Below are 15,002 nucleotides of genomic sequence, written 5' to 3'. Positions count from 1 at the left end.
GTTTGTGTCGTCTAACCAAGTCTCCTTGGTCTCCGTTAAGGGCCAGCCTGACCCCTAGCCAGGCCGCTCTCGATGGGTAAGTTAGTGAGGAAAAAAAAAAAAAAAAAAAAAGAAAGAAAGAAAAGAAAGAAAAAAAAAGGTCTTAATTAAAACAGGAAAAACATGAACCAAATAAATAAATAAATCCAATAAAGAAATCAGAAAAATAAAGAAAGAGAAAATAATCAAAATAAAAGATTAAATAAAAAGAAGAAGAAAATAAAGAAGAAAATAACTAGGAATATGACAAATGTTCCAGGTACCATCTCACACCTGGGATCTTCAGTTCAGCCAATCGCACCTCACTGTGTACTGTATCTAGTCAACCGCCGGTCCAATCAGAATGAGCCCTCCCTGCTAGGCGCTGTGCAATTGGTGGGGGGTTGGGTTGGCAAAAAAGGTGGGCGCACGGCGTGGTGGTCAGCACGGCACTGCCAGAGTCCTCCCAGGGGCGCAGGGGGGGCGGGAGGAAAACGTGTGGGGGGACGCTGCCCAGTTTCCATGATGTCAAGACAGTTCACTGGCGGTGGCCAGGCTCAGCGAGGGGTACGGGGGGAAAAGGGGCAGAGACATCAGTCCCATCCCTGTAGGGGCATCATCTTGCAGTCCCTGATGAGATGGCCTCTGAGTAGCAGGAATGGTCCTGGCCTTTTATCGTGAGAGGCAGGCAGGACCCTATGTCCACCAGTGGCAAGATCCAGCAATACCACCACCCAATACTTGGAATCCAGGTGATGACTTGAGTCCCTTTCTCCTCTGCCTGTAAATGGGGAAGGGGTCCTCTCACCGAGTGGGATCATGGAGCCTCTGATGAAGGCAGCCTGGGGGTAGTAGTTGGATAGCCCCAGGACCTGGCACACATTCAGCAGCAAGGTCAGAATACTTTTCTTCTGAGAGTTGTGTGTGGCATCTCCTCAGGGACTCCAGCTGAGACAGTGGTTCCAGTCAGGTGGATGGATGAGCCCCTGCCTCCAGGGATGGAGGAGAAGTTGGAGCAACCAACATGCTGCCCTTCACCATGGACAACAGGGACCAAAGGAAAAGTCCATCTGATGAGCAAGTGGTGATACATGGCTGGCTGTCATCAGCATTAAATCCCTGGGCTCAAACCCTAGACTTCTCTGCAGGGCTCCTAGTCGTTACAGCTTAAGCCGAGAGCCTCCACTCGGTATTTTACAGCACGGCACTGTGATCACAAACATTGACTCTTTAGGAGGTCTTGGTGCCCTAGATGGGGATCCCAACAGTCTGTAGCAAACAAGGCAACCCACAGTCCTCAAAAGGGTAAGGGCATGTGGGCAGGCGCCCCAGCACTGACACAAGCTCTTCTTGGGGTGTCCCAAATAGGGAGATGATGCAAGTCCACCCCTTTCCAAATGCTTTTTGCTTTCTCAATACAAGTCTCTCCAGAACAGTGCTCTTCTTGGCCCCCTGATGTAAGCAAGGCAGGGAGGCAAAAGGGGGCCCATCACAGGATCCCATATACATGCCCCCCTCTGGCCAAGACACCTGGATAGCAGACTCGGCTCTGATTGGGCAGCTCAGTAGCAGCGGGTGGGTCCAGAGGAAGAGGCGGCATCAGCGATTGGCCAGTTGGGCAGGGTTTTATTTTACGGGCGGATTACCGTACATGAGGTACTTGGACAAAGTTTTACGGGGAAGAAGGACCTTGTAATAAATAATATTCTGCACATCAAATCACTTTCACCGGCCCCCACCCCCGCAACACACACCAAAGAAAGGCTACACACACGACAGTCCCTCCCATCCTGTTACCCCAGTCCCAAACCCAGCTAATTCTTTATTACTTTAAGAGCCAAGAAGACTTCGCTGGCTCTGATGGGGGGAGCCCCCTGAATTGGGTGCAGGATACAAGATAACATATATGCCAGAGAGAAAGTAGAGGAGTCAGAGATAATATGGAGAAGGGGCCTTTGGGATTACCCCAAGTGCTGGCTTCTTAAGTAGCTACATCTCTGCAATATGACCACTAGAGGGCAGAGGAGGAACAAAAATTCCTCAGCACGACTTTTCGGCTGAGACCACCAAAGCCCACTAGATGGCGTTGAGCTCCCTCCCACAGGCTTTTAAAAAGGAGGGAAAGCGAACAGTTACCACAGGGAAAGCTGGGCCTGGGTCTTGGATAAAGGGCCATTAACTGAGTTTTCCTTTAGTTACAAACTTCCAAGAGTCTGGACTGCACTTCCCCAACAAAGAAAGAGGAATGAATGAGCCCTGTCCCCATAACAAAGGGTCTCCCTTGCTAAACCAGCGAATTCTCCCTTGGCCCTATCCTTATCCAAGTTGGCCTACCCCCTTCTTTAAGCTATCCCACTGTGTAAGAGGGATCACCAAAGTGGTCTACTCTTTCCCCTAGGCCCACTCCTGCCCACCCACCCCAACAGGTGGCTTGGAAATTTACCTCTTTCTTCTCCTCATCTTCAGCACTGCCCTCCGGGCGGTCATCATTGCTGACTTGGTCTGCAATAGGCACGGGGGGTTCTGGAACCTCATTTTCAGGTCTGTTTTCACTTGTGTCCATGGTCACTTCCTCCTTCTCCTCACTGACAGTATGGGGAGAGGTAGGGAGGGAAGGGCAGGAAAGAATCAAGGGGAAGAGAGAGCAAGACATTAGGTTTTGGGTCAGGAAACCCCCATGCCTCATCACTTGGGTGGGGTTGGGAGGGCTGCTTTTCAGATGAGACTAGAGACCTTGCCCCCACAGGAAAACTGGGAAACTGTTTTCCTTGGGAAAAGAGCACAGATCGTAGCAACCACATCCACCCACTGCGCAGATGGGATAAAGCTGTAACGTGTGGGGTCAGAACTCCCAACTGTTTTTAGGTAATTCACCAGAGTACTCTTACATGGAAAGGAGAAACATACTCCTCTGAACACAGTCCCTCAAAAGTGTGATTTGCCCACAACCATGTGGCCTCCCTATCCCCTGGCCATAGGCATCTTTAACAAAATTGCATGAGAAATTAAGGGAAGCCTGATTGCTTAAGACGACAAGACAGATGGCTGTGGCAAATCATCCCAACCTTGTGTTTATAATCAACTGCTTAATAAGGCCTACCGACCCACAGGATGTGGAAACAACAGGAATGGAGAAATTGGGAGGGGGGGTGGTTGCAGGGAAAGTAGGGCTGGTGAGGGTTCAAACTTCAATAAGGACCCTCTAATCCAAAAGGAAAAATGACAAATGCTGGAGTCTGAAAGCTCAGAGAAGAATCAGGCCACTTTTACCTGCTCAGAGGTGTAGGAATTGTTCTTACATTCGGCTTTCACCCAGTTTCTCCCACTCCCTCATTCCAACTTCCAAGAGATAAAGAGAGCAGGCCTCCCAGTCAGGACACACCCTCCCCCACACCCTGAATCCCCTCCACCCCCACTCTGAATCACACAAGTTAGCTCCCATTTCAGGCAACGAGTCCCAGAGATTCACTTCAGATAATCTTCCCATCTCCTTTTTCTGTCTTCATCCCTAACTTCTATCTCTTGATCTCACTCCCACTACCACCTCCTTTTTCTGTCCTCACCCCTAACTTCTATCTCTTAATCCCACTCCCACCCAAACACTGGGGGAAAAAAATCAGATTAAGATGATCAGGGGCCCAAGACCCAGGAGAGGGGAAACCAAGCCTCCCCACACTGATAACCACCACCAGAAAATTCAGCATTCCCCACAGGCTGACTGACACTCAGAGGTCAGAACAGGCTCCCCAGAGCAGGCAGGGAGGGATGCACGGGAAGGGGGAGGGGAAAATCGGAACTGTGCCCCCAGCTAACCGGCCCCCACAGAAACACGCGATTCAACTGCCTAAACCTAAAGAAAAGACTTATCCAAAAAATACCTATTTCCCACACGGAGAGGGCAAGTTGGGCCAATTAGAAATCAGGCAGGAAGGACAAAGGGGGAAAGCAGAATGACTGAAAACAAACCAAAACGAAAAGACGGAATGAAAGCCATGGGGAACAGAAGGAAGAGGAGGTAGGCTAGAGCGGTGGGGAAAAGGGATACATGGAAATGTGAAGCTCTCACCCTTCTTTGCTTTCTGATAACATGATTTTTTTTCTCCCCCTGGAAGTGCTGTTTATCCCTTTCTGGAATGGAAGAAATAACAAAAACCAAACAAAAAAAATCCTAAAAAATTTAAAAAAAAACCCACAACACCTTCCTTGTCCCAAGAGCCCACCACCTCCTCCCCAGCCACCCGATCCAGAGAGAGAAAATCGAGATGCAGCAACTGGGGATCCAAAAAATGGTAAATGGAAGGGGAGGTGGTGGTGGTGGTGGTGAGGGGAAGCTAAAATAGATCTGGCTTTAAGAGATAAGCGTTAAGTCCTCACGGCAAACCCCGAGTTCAGCTGGATTGGTCTCTCTGGAGAAGGAGGAGGAAGAGGGCCAGGCTGCTGGTAGTGGCTGGCTCTATTGTATTGGCGGAGCGGCGGCGATCAGCCGGAGACATGCAGGGGAGCCATCTTGCCACTTACCCAGCAGCCCGTGTGTGCGGATGGGGGAGGGCCCTGCTGCAGCAGGGGAGGGGAAAGAGAAGAGGGAGGGCGCTGAGTGAGCAAGGTTCTTATCCTCTGGCAGGCCACAGGGAGCTCACTGCTGGCTCAATAGGCCTGGCCTTTTTCCTTCTTTTCTCAGGTTACAACAGCTACCAAGGCCTAACCCCAGAGGGAAAGGGTGCACTCTCCTTGTCTTCCCAGGGGGAGGGGGCTGGGTGGAGAGGACAAAGTTACAGCTGCTTTCTTGGAAGATTCCAGAGAAAAGAGGGAAGGGAAACAGCAGAGCTCGGGAGTGAAAAATGATTAAAGGAGGAAAACAACAAAGCCAAAGGTGAAAGAGACACAGAATGGAGGGTCATGAGCAATTTTTTATTTGCCCACCTCCCTCTATCCTAGAAGCCAGTCAGCTGTTCCTGCGGGGAGGGGGGATGAGAACAGGCACTATCCAATCACTACAGTAGCTAGCTGGCTGCTCACCCCAAGCAATGACCACGTGTTATTACTCCAACCTGTCCTTTCCCCAGGGATGGCGGGAGGAGAGGATAGGAGAGAGTTCCTTTCGGAATTACCAGTAGAGAAGGGGAGAGGTGTCTCTGAAGAGATGACAGACAACTTTGTTTCACAGAGTCTTTAATAAGGTCACCCTGCCCCAGGGTCCACTGGAGCCAGAAAGGAAAAGGATAAACAGGGCAAGGGGACCTTGGGTAGCTGAAGCATGAAGGCCACTTCTTGGAGCAAGGGCTCCAAGGTGGGAGCTCCAAAGTTAGATAAGAAGCCAAAGTGAGAGAGCTGTTACACGGGGCGGCGGGGTTCTGCTGGGCCGGAAATGTTTGGGAACTAAACGGAAATTAATCATGGGCATCTTCACCAGACTAAATGTGAAATAAGAAGCTAACTCTAATCGTTCAAAAAAAGCACTCAGTAGATGCTCAAAAACGACTCCTTTGTTGACTGCAAAGGTGATCCTTTTGCATCCTAGTGGCAGCAGAGGTTTAACAGTAAGGTATTTAATCAAAAGCTTGGTATTATCTCATTTTAATACCAGAGCTTTCAGCCAGGAATAAATTTTCCTCCCCACTGCTTAAAATCTGATACATGCCAACTACATGTTAAAGTGGTCATGTTTACACATTACTCTAAAAGTTCCCTTTCACTTAGTGGTCCCTATCTGTTCAGTAAGACTGAGAGCTCTACAGTCAAACTGGCTAGGGCCCAATCACGGCCCGACCGTGCTCCCATACAAGTTCTGTGACACTGGGCGAGTCTCTGATCCTGTGTATCTCTTACTTTATCTGTAAAGTGGGGATCACAACGATACCTATCTCATGGACAGTGTGATAAGGCTTTGCCCTTAAGAGTCTGGCTTGGACAACACTCCAAGTCAAGGTAAGTATATGCATAAAATCATGTACATTTAATAGGCCATTATCTCATTTGATACCACCTATGGAGCTTTTCCTGAGTTTTCTCAAAGAGTAGACTGCACTTTCTCTGATGCGAAGGCATTCGGTAGTTGGTTTGACAGGTTTTCAGCAAGGACCTCATCACTCTGTATAATAACTGCTGGTTGACTTGCCCCTCACCTCCACCTTGCAGGATTCCTCAAGGTCAGGGACTACATTCCTTAATCCCTAGCCCAGGGCCTAACACAAAGAAATGCTCAGTAAATATTTCTGAATTAGGCTGTCATTGTGTATATACCAAGTGGACACTTTAATAATTGCTTGCTGAACTAAATGTTTTCTTCTTCTTCTTCTTCTTCTTCTTCTTCTTCTTCTTCAAGTAAGCTCTACGCCAATGTGGGGTTTGAACTCATGACCCCGAGATCAAGAGTCGCATGCTCTACCAACTGAGCCAGAAAGCACCCCAAAGTTTTCTTCTTAAACATTATTTTAGATGGAACTCCCACAGAGAATGTTACCTCACAAAGAATGTTACCTTCCAACATCCTCAAATAAATGTTCCCTATCCATCAATTGTCCTAAAATAGTTTCAGCTGCCAATATGCCTCTCCAGAAGTAGCTTCCTTGGAGGAAGAATTTTTCTTTCACTGGAAATTCTTTCTCATTTTTTCAAGAATAAGAATTTTACGACGTTATCCTTGGCCTTCTTAAGACACAGTGAGTTCGTGCCATCTATTTCCCCACAAACAATTCTGTGGGATCCAAGATTCCTAAGACTTTATTTTCATAAGAAAATGAGGAATCCTTGAAACTGCCCCCACAAGGGATTCAAATCTATTTGCAGGACCGGTCCCAAAGCCTTGTTAGCTACTTGTCAGAGGCCCATGCAGCTTTTCTTTGTAGGCCTTTTTAAACAAAAGGCATCTAGACATCTCCCTTCCCACATTTAAGTTCTTGCACAAATATTTCTGATATCTTTGAAAAATCTGTGAAATTGCATGGGAGTTTGGGGGTAGGAGAGCTCTATCCATAATTGAACAGCACACAAAGCATTTGCAGCCCAGAAGGAAAAGGACAGAACTACTTGGAGACTAACAACATCACATTATAATTCATATCTAAATAAGATTCAGAGAAACTAACAGAAAAGGAAATTTCTACAGGCGTGTTTGTTTGAATTTTAGTTACTGTAGAAAATTCATGAGGAGCTGAGGACCTGATATGAAATAGTGGGATGTGACTATTCTCAAGCAGTGAGACTTAAATATAGAATACCGGTTTCAATCTTGGTTTCAAGATAACCAAGGATGATATGATTTTGGGGGTATGTTCGTAGATTCTACTTTTAAAAATTATGCATTATTTGGCATATTGGTACTGTAGATTCCCTGGAGAGTAACCATTACATTGTCATACTGGCTTAAAGGACTATTTTCTTCCTCGTACTCAGGCAAAAGGAAATAAACATAATAAGCCAAAAGCCCAAAGCTGCTATTGCCTGCAAAGGTTGTGTACTCAGCAAAGTTGTATTTAGAAAAATTCAGGTTTGAATTAACTACTGCTGGATAATACAGTTGCTCACACAAAAGTTCTTTTTTTCCCCATTTTTTTTTTTAATGTAAAAACAGTAGCATTATTTTCTGCTGTATGAAGACACTTTTGTTATATCCATAGTAGGCAGAAGATTGGATTTTGGAACATGGCTCAATTGAAATAGGACTGAGGGCTCACAAATTCCTGCTCCAAGCAATGACAAGATACCTTACCTCATAAATTAAGAATTCCTCAGGGCACAATCAGAATCAGAATGGATTTAACAAAGCACAGAAAAAGTTAGGCAATCTCTTCCAGGTGCTGACAGGTCCTTGAAGTCTTTTTTTTTTTTTTTTTAAACACTTTACTGAATCAACAGGCCCTAACTCTGTCTTTTGTTGAGACAGGAAAACCAAGGTTAAGCCACAAATAGTCTTTTCCATTTAGCACTGCTGATCCCACTTTTAAAATTGGCCAGGGGCTCCAGAGGTCACCAGGCTGAAAACTAGGACTCTAGAGTGGTGAAAGACTAAGACTGTTGTGAATCAGATGCAGTAAGGCTTCCAGAAATGTAGGTAAACCTCTCAAAGATTCATTTACCAAATCCAATGCCAGAATAGCCTATGAGTTTAAGCCCTTGGGCATGTCTTTTTATTAGGCTGCTGAATAGACCATCTGGAAGACAGGCAGAGGGAAAATGGGTAAAGGGGATGTGTGTGAGCTACTCCTGAGCTCAGATTGCATTTCTCACCTATAGGCTGCTTCACTGAAGCTTGCCTACACAACAATGGACAGTCTCAGTATTTGCCCAAGGTGCCACTTGCCTGTCACCTTGTTGGAATCAATGTGACTAGATTACCTCAGTCATAAAATGGAAGATCAAGGGCACCTTTACATGGGGAGAAAAACTCTGTACAGGACTCCAAGCTTCATTTGCCCTGGACTTGCATGCTAAAGTCCAGAAATAAAGATGTTTCAAAATAGCATCAAGTGCCATTTTGTTGCCAGGATCTCACAGACCAACTGAAGTTTTAGGGCAAAGCAAAACCTTTTCAGAAAATTACTTGCTTCACAAGGGGTATAGGAGGCAGTTCCTCAGGCCCAATTACTAGCAGGCTGTCAACACCTACTTTAAAGCTGCCATTATACAAAGGACATGCTGTACCCCCATGGGATGGGGTAGGGGAGGGCAGGTATTATCTCTGGTTCATGGATATGGAAGGGAAGGTGTCACCCCATTTCCTCATCGATGGTGTAGCTGGGGAATCCTGAACACCTTCCAGAATCCGCTGGGTTTTCACTTTATGGTCCTAGAAGAAAAACCCTCTCCAAAGGATAATGTACCCACCCCAAAAGGGAAAAACAAAACTTTTCAAAGGAAGTAGAGTGAACTTTTGACTTTCAAACCAAAAAAGTAATGGCCACAAGATGGCAGCAGAGGCAAGACCATTAGAAAAGACAGTAGCAAGGGTATATCCCAAGACAAAAGCTATATAGATACTAAGGAGTACAAAACTAGTATTAAAATCGCAAGGAAATGAGGTAATAAATCATGTCACCTGCCCACCACCCTCCAAAATCAGAGGTAAGATAGCCTGAAGCTCTCAGAAGTGTGTAAATTAGACTTTTGCATAAAGGGGAAAAATCATACTGATAGTATTAGTGTTAAAAATGACATAAAAACCAACATAGAACAACTTTAGGCCAACTGTCTACACTGGATGTTCACTAAAGCAGTAAAAGCAGTATAGGATTCTTGATGTCTAAAAGCTAAGCAATCTTATTTCCACAATGTTTTGCTTTTCATTTTCCATGGGACTCTAAAGCCAGGAATTTGGGTTCAACGGCTTTTTAACATATAGTACCTAGTGCAGAATAATGAACGAATGATATACCTGTTCTTACCTGTATTTTTCTAGAACTAAATATAAGGAATAAAAACTGACATTAATTAAGTAAATGGTAAAAATCAATCCAAGGGTCTTAGGGGCCCAAAAACAAACTTCTGATTGATATATGCTTCATATTTTGCTATATTGCATCCAGTAAGAACTAAGATAGATTGTGCTTAATAAAAAGACAGCTAATAACTAAGGAAAACAACAGAAACTCAAAAACAACACCCCCCTGTGACTTTCTTGGTAGACTCTTGATATCCCCTTTATTAAACTGTGTTCCCAGGCTCAGATGTAGCTGGTAAACGTGAGTTAAACACTGAGTTAAGATGACCTGAGTCAACTCCCTTACACTGCCTTGAGTTTGGAAACCAAAGCCTCTGCTACCTGCTCCTTAAAGGAACTATTTTGATGATCTCAGACATGGGTTTCCTTATGCTCTAACCACCACTTTTCAGAGCACCTTAAGAATTCCGGTGGCAGCTCTCAACATAACAACTGAGGCCTAGTCTTTGTCCAGATAAAGCTCTGCCTTTACGTTTTAAAAGGAAACTAGGACTGCTTAGTCAAAGAACCCCAGGGAGCAAAGAACTATTCCACACTCCCAGTCCCTTGTTATACCCCAGATGAGACAGATTACTTACACAGTGTGATGAATCCTTTCTGATTCTGGTAGGTGAGCGGTCAGGGTCTCTGAGGTTTGGGGCTGTGTGGCAGCTGGTGGCTCTGCCTCTTCAGCTTCACACTTCTTTGGGCTCCCCTGTCAGGACAAACATAGCAAAACACCCATAGCAACGTACTTAAATCTGTTTGGTTCCTCTTCTTTAAACCTGGAGCTGGTAATAAAAGGCAGTGGCAGCTCCACACTTAGCCCTATAGATCTTTATTTTCATTTAGAAAGTGGAATGGAATGCTGCTTAAAGAATTTCTATGCCAACAATCATTTTATTAGAATTCTTTTTTGAGAGAACTGAGAAAAGGCTTCCTTTGGGGCAGAAAAAAAGGAGACATTCTGTGCAAGTGACCCTGGGAGCCCTGGAGATGAGAAACCTGATGCCTAGCCTCCTATAGAGCTTTCATGAACCAGGGAGCTGGAACGGAGTAGAATCTTACAGGTATCCCCAACCATCTAGATCTCTACTGAACCTTATCCAGACTAGCTAAGACAAAAGGGAAAATCATGCCTAATCCTCCATCTCCTTCTAGGAAGGGGGCATAATAGCCTACCCGCTCAGGCTGTAACCTCTGGGTCACATGCTTTTCAGCTGGCTCAGGTTGGCTCAAATGCCTCACTCGGACAGAGGATGAGGTGGAAGTCCTCTCCTTTGGCTCAAGGACCTGCAGTTGTGGCACTGGTGGAGTAGCAACCTCCTGACCAGAAGAGGGATCTTTGGTTTCAGTGTAGCTGGTGCTGCTGTCCCTGGAGACTCCAGGGCTCAGAGACTGAAGAAATGAAGCACATAAGGCAAATTATTTTATATGGTATATATTCAATACATCACTGAGTTTTCCAACTTCCGCGGACTCAGTTTAATACTTTGGACCCTTCTCTCCCTATGTTTATTCCTCTTTGAGTTCGTGATCTCCTTGACTTCCTAGAGTATTCAGCAAATTATTTATTAAGTCCCAAGTAGGTGCTAGGATACTAAGATACACATGTAAAAAGGCATGTCCGTATCTTCAAGTTTATAGACTACTGAAAATGGGTAAATGATTCAACTTTGGAATCAAAGGGACTCAAAAAAATGAAAAAGGACTCTATTTAGGGATTAATGAATTAAAAATTAGACTCAGAAATGATGGGAAAATAATCACTGACCTGGGGAGTAAAGGAAGCTTTTCCCATTCCTGCCAGAAATTATAATAGTTCTCCTGGGGCTGAAAAACACTGGAATACAAACAAAACATCAACGCACCCAGGATTCTCCCACACTTACTTTTCTGCTGTTGCTTGAAGCTGAACGAGAACGGGAACGGGAACGGGAACGTGACCTGGACTCTGATGTGGATCGGGAGCCCATCTCGGATCTACCACGAGGGTTGGTGTGAGTACGTGCCCGAGATACATCTCTCTGCTTGGATTTTGGAGATGAGTGAGACTGAGAGCCTGAGCTGTCAGGAGAGCGAGATCTTGATCTAGAACTGGAGGATGAAGAGGACGACCGGCTTGAGGAGGAGTCAGCTGACTGTTTTAATCTGTGGCTTGGGAGAAGGGTATGAGAAGCCCTTCTACCTTCCTTCTGTTCCAAAGACAGCTGTTTCAGAGATTCCTCAGTGATCCCTTTGGCCGGTGCTAATTCCTCGATTTTAAGAGGGAGTGGTTGAGCAGATTTTTCTGACTCAGTTTCAAGACCCTTCTGGGGTGAGCATTCAGTTAGTGTGCTTTTCTGAACTAGGGGCAGGACACTCTCCTCTGGCACTTTCTCTGCTAGAGATTCTGCTTTGGTGTTTGCAGGACTTGACAAAGGAGACAGGCCTCCCACCAACTGGACAGTATGCTGAGATATTAATAGCTCCCTGGCCTCAGCATCTGTATTAGGAGGAGATAGCTGAGTGAGGACAGGGGGAGCTGGGCCTTCCATGGGCTCTATTTCTTCTTCACCCTGGAGCTGTGCATTAGGCGGTGAAGATGCTTCCTTGGTAAGTAAAGGTGGGGGAGTTTCCTCCTCACTGGCATTTTGCTCTGGTTGTAGCACAAGAGGGGCCTTCTCCAGATCTTCAGTCAGTCGAGGAGGGGAAGGGGACTTTGATTTTTCCTCCAAGCCTTGTGAAGATTTTATTTCCTTTTCTTCTTCCTCAAGGGAAGAAACTGTTTTCATTTCTTTCTCCTGCTGATGTCTGGCCATAAGACTTCTTCTGGCTTCTTCCTGGGACCTTGTGACTCTTCCCCCTCTCTCTAACCCCTCCTGTTCCTGGGATCTTATGGTTTGGGGTCTCTCATCTATCACCTCCTCTGGTTTTGCTCTGGGCATCTCTTCCCCCTCTTCTGCTTCCTCAAGTTGTTTCATGACTGGTGCATCCCTAGATTTTTGTCCTTCATCTTCCTCTTCCTCTTCCTCCTCTTCTTCCTCTTCTTCCTCCTCTTCTTCTTCCTCCTCCGTTTTCAAATTTCGATCTGCTCTGACCCTCAGATTTCTGGAAGGTGTTTCTTGATCCTCTTCCTCCTCAGCCACCTGGCTACACTCAGAGAGTTTAGCTGCTCTTGCCTGAAAGAAAAGATATATAGTGGATCCAAGTATATTTGCTCACTATCAACAGAGGAGAAAAAAATATCTCAGGAGATACACATAAGAAAGAGAAACTCAATGATACAAGCTTGCATCCACACACACAAGTGTGGCAGTAAACAAGCATGGTCTATCAAGCTCTTAAGGGGATCAAAAGAGACTACAAATGGAATACATTAATGAAACCGCTACTAGTTCATTTTTTAGTTTCAAGCTTTAAAAATAAATACAAACTGAACATCTAGAAAGTGGCAAGGGGGTGGGGGAACTGACCTATCATCACTTAATGTAATTATTTTTATCATTTTGGTATATTTAACTTTTTCCTCATCATTTCTTTTCCATAGTCATAATCATAACACAGATAAACTTTTGTGCTCTGGCTCACTTAACACTGTATCATATGGCTTTAAAGTTCTAATTGAATAACTGTATCTTTTTTAATAATGTATTTTAGGAATATAGACCAACCTTTAAGTTAACTTTCATAATTAAGTTTTAATTTATATTTGCTTAGAAATCTGAGCAGACCTAATTAGAAAACAAAAAACCAGCTCTTTCGTCTGGGCTGCCCACATGCCATCCAGGAAGGAAGACCCGGAAACTTCGGGCCACGTGAGCCACAGCCGCATTCAGCAAGCACTGGAAGCCAGAGGAGGCCAGGGTAATGCTGGAGACACGCATCATCACAGGGTCAACTTCGACAAATATCACCCAGGTTACTTTGGAAACGTTAGTATGAGGCATGAGCACTTAAAGAGGAACCAGAGCTTCTGCCCATCTGTCAACCTTGACAAACTGCGGACCTTAGTCAGTGAGCAGGCACGGGTAAATGCTGCCAGAAACAAGACCGGAGCTGCTCCTATTCCTGACGTGGTGCACTCAGGCTACTACAAAGTTTCAGGAAAGGGAAAGCTTCCCAAACAGCCTGTCATCGTGAAGGCCAAATTTTTCAGTAAAAGAGTTGATGAGAAGATGAAGGGGGTTGGGCGGTGCTGTGTCCTGGTAGCTTGAAGCCACATGGAGGGAGGTTCATTAAATGCTAACGAGTGCTTTTGGAAAAAAAAAAAAAAAAAAAAAAAAGGAAAACAAACACCACCCCCCAAACTCCCATAAATGAGATAAAGATGAAAAAGAGGAAAAAGAAGAGGACTACAGAAATCTAAAGAGACACAAACTCTGAAAAAGTCTTAGGAGGAAGAGAAGGAGGAGATATCCAAAGCAGTATCCAAAGAAGTGATAAATGCTTTAAGAGATGTTTGAGTTACCTGTCTGACCCTGGATGATCGTCTTTCTCCTCTCCTTGGTTTATCATCATCAGATTCACCTTTCTCTTCAGAAATAGAGCTTTTTCCTATCAAATGAAAGAAAATCAAGTCAGATTCATGGCATAAACATTCATTCAAGGATGCTTTCTAAAATTCAGTCACAGCATATTAGCTGGTCAATACATATCTATATTAATTTCTTTAACTTCTACGCAGAAAATTATATAAAGTTCTAAAGCGGGGGGGGTGCCTGGGTGGCTCAGTTGGTTAAGCGTCTGACTCCTGGCTTTGGCTCAGGTCACGATCTCAGGGTCCTGGGACGGAACCCTGCATTGGGAACTGCACTCAGTGGGGAGTCTGCTTGAGGGTTTTCTCTCTCTCCCTCTGCCCCTCCCCCTGCTCTCATGTGCTCGCTCGCTTGCTCTCTCTCAAGAATAAAGAAATAAATCTTAAAAATAAATAAATAAAAATAAAGTTCTAGGGGTCTTATTAATAATTCCTGCCGTGCATGTCTGGAATATTTTCAATATCTCAAAGCCAATTCACATATTATGAATAACTCAAATAACTATAAAATTACCACCTGGTGCTTCATAACTACCAGGGGCTTCAAACTGTTTTGCAGGGATGTACAAAGTGCCTCCTATTTCTATAAAATGTTTTGTTACCATTTTTCTGGATTGCCTACTGCTACCACTAGTAGTTTTGAACAAAATATGATGATTAACAAACCAGTTTGTGAAATGACAATCTCATGAAATAGTACTTAAATGAATTATTTTTAGGCCCTAAAGTTCCTAGAAATTACTTCAAGCCACTGGACAGGGCTTCAGAAATGGGCCCCCTCAATTATGTTTTTATATAAAGAGCTCAAGGTAAGATTTCTTTTTGAAAGGAAAAATAAGTTTAAGAAAGCTTGAAAACAACCAAACTAGGTCGTTTCAAATAATAACTCCATGTAAAACTGGAAAAAAAATTTCATTCACATTCCATGAAGGAAGGCAACTGTGCATAAACCACTTAAACAATTTGGTCTTGGGGCACCTTGGTGGCTCAGTCGGTTAAGTGTCCGACTTGATTTTGGCTCAGGTCATGATCTCGGGGTCGTGAGACTGAGCA

The 15,002-nt window shown here is 44.7% G+C and overlaps 1 protein-coding gene, 1 long non-coding RNA gene and 1 pseudogene across 8 annotated transcripts in view; 1 reads left to right on the top strand and 2 right to left on the bottom strand.

The window, feature by feature from the left end:
* The window catches only part of ACIN1 (apoptotic chromatin condensation inducer 1), a 34,008-nt gene that overhangs the window by 6,729 nt on the left and 12,277 nt on the right, over positions 1-15,002 (bottom strand). For 6 of the 7 annotated variants that reach the window (XM_081830748.1, XM_081830750.1, XM_081830749.1 and 3 more), the window contains 5 exons: positions 13,884-13,969; positions 11,326-12,594; positions 10,616-10,831; positions 10,033-10,148; positions 2,462-2,603 (listed from right to left, as the gene is read on the bottom strand). In XM_081830748.1, the coding sequence (XP_081686874.1) occupies positions 2,462-2,603; positions 10,033-10,148; positions 10,616-10,831; positions 11,326-12,594; positions 13,884-13,969 (1,829 nt within the window). The remainder of the gene's footprint in view (positions 1-2,461; positions 2,604-10,032; positions 10,149-10,615; positions 10,832-11,325; positions 12,595-13,883; positions 13,970-15,002) is intronic. The other variant, XM_081830753.1, reaches the window with a different exon arrangement.
* On the bottom strand, positions 2,767-4,078 carry LOC145723468 (uncharacterized). Its single transcript, XR_014148551.1, has 2 exons — positions 3,614-4,078; positions 2,767-3,562 (listed from the first exon to the last, which is right to left on the bottom strand). It is a non-coding gene; the product is annotated as an uncharacterized LOC145723468 (long non-coding RNA).
* On the top strand, positions 13,192-13,656 carry LOC102731610 (large ribosomal subunit protein uL15 pseudogene; annotated as a pseudogene).

Source organism: Leptonychotes weddellii, chromosome 9 (assembly GCF_054177405.1).
Source record: "Leptonychotes weddellii isolate Sample4059 chromosome 9, ASM5417740v2, whole genome shotgun sequence".
NCBI lineage: Eukaryota > Metazoa > Chordata > Mammalia > Carnivora > Phocidae > Leptonychotes > Leptonychotes weddellii.
This window is presented reverse-complemented; position numbering and strand designations above follow the sequence as displayed.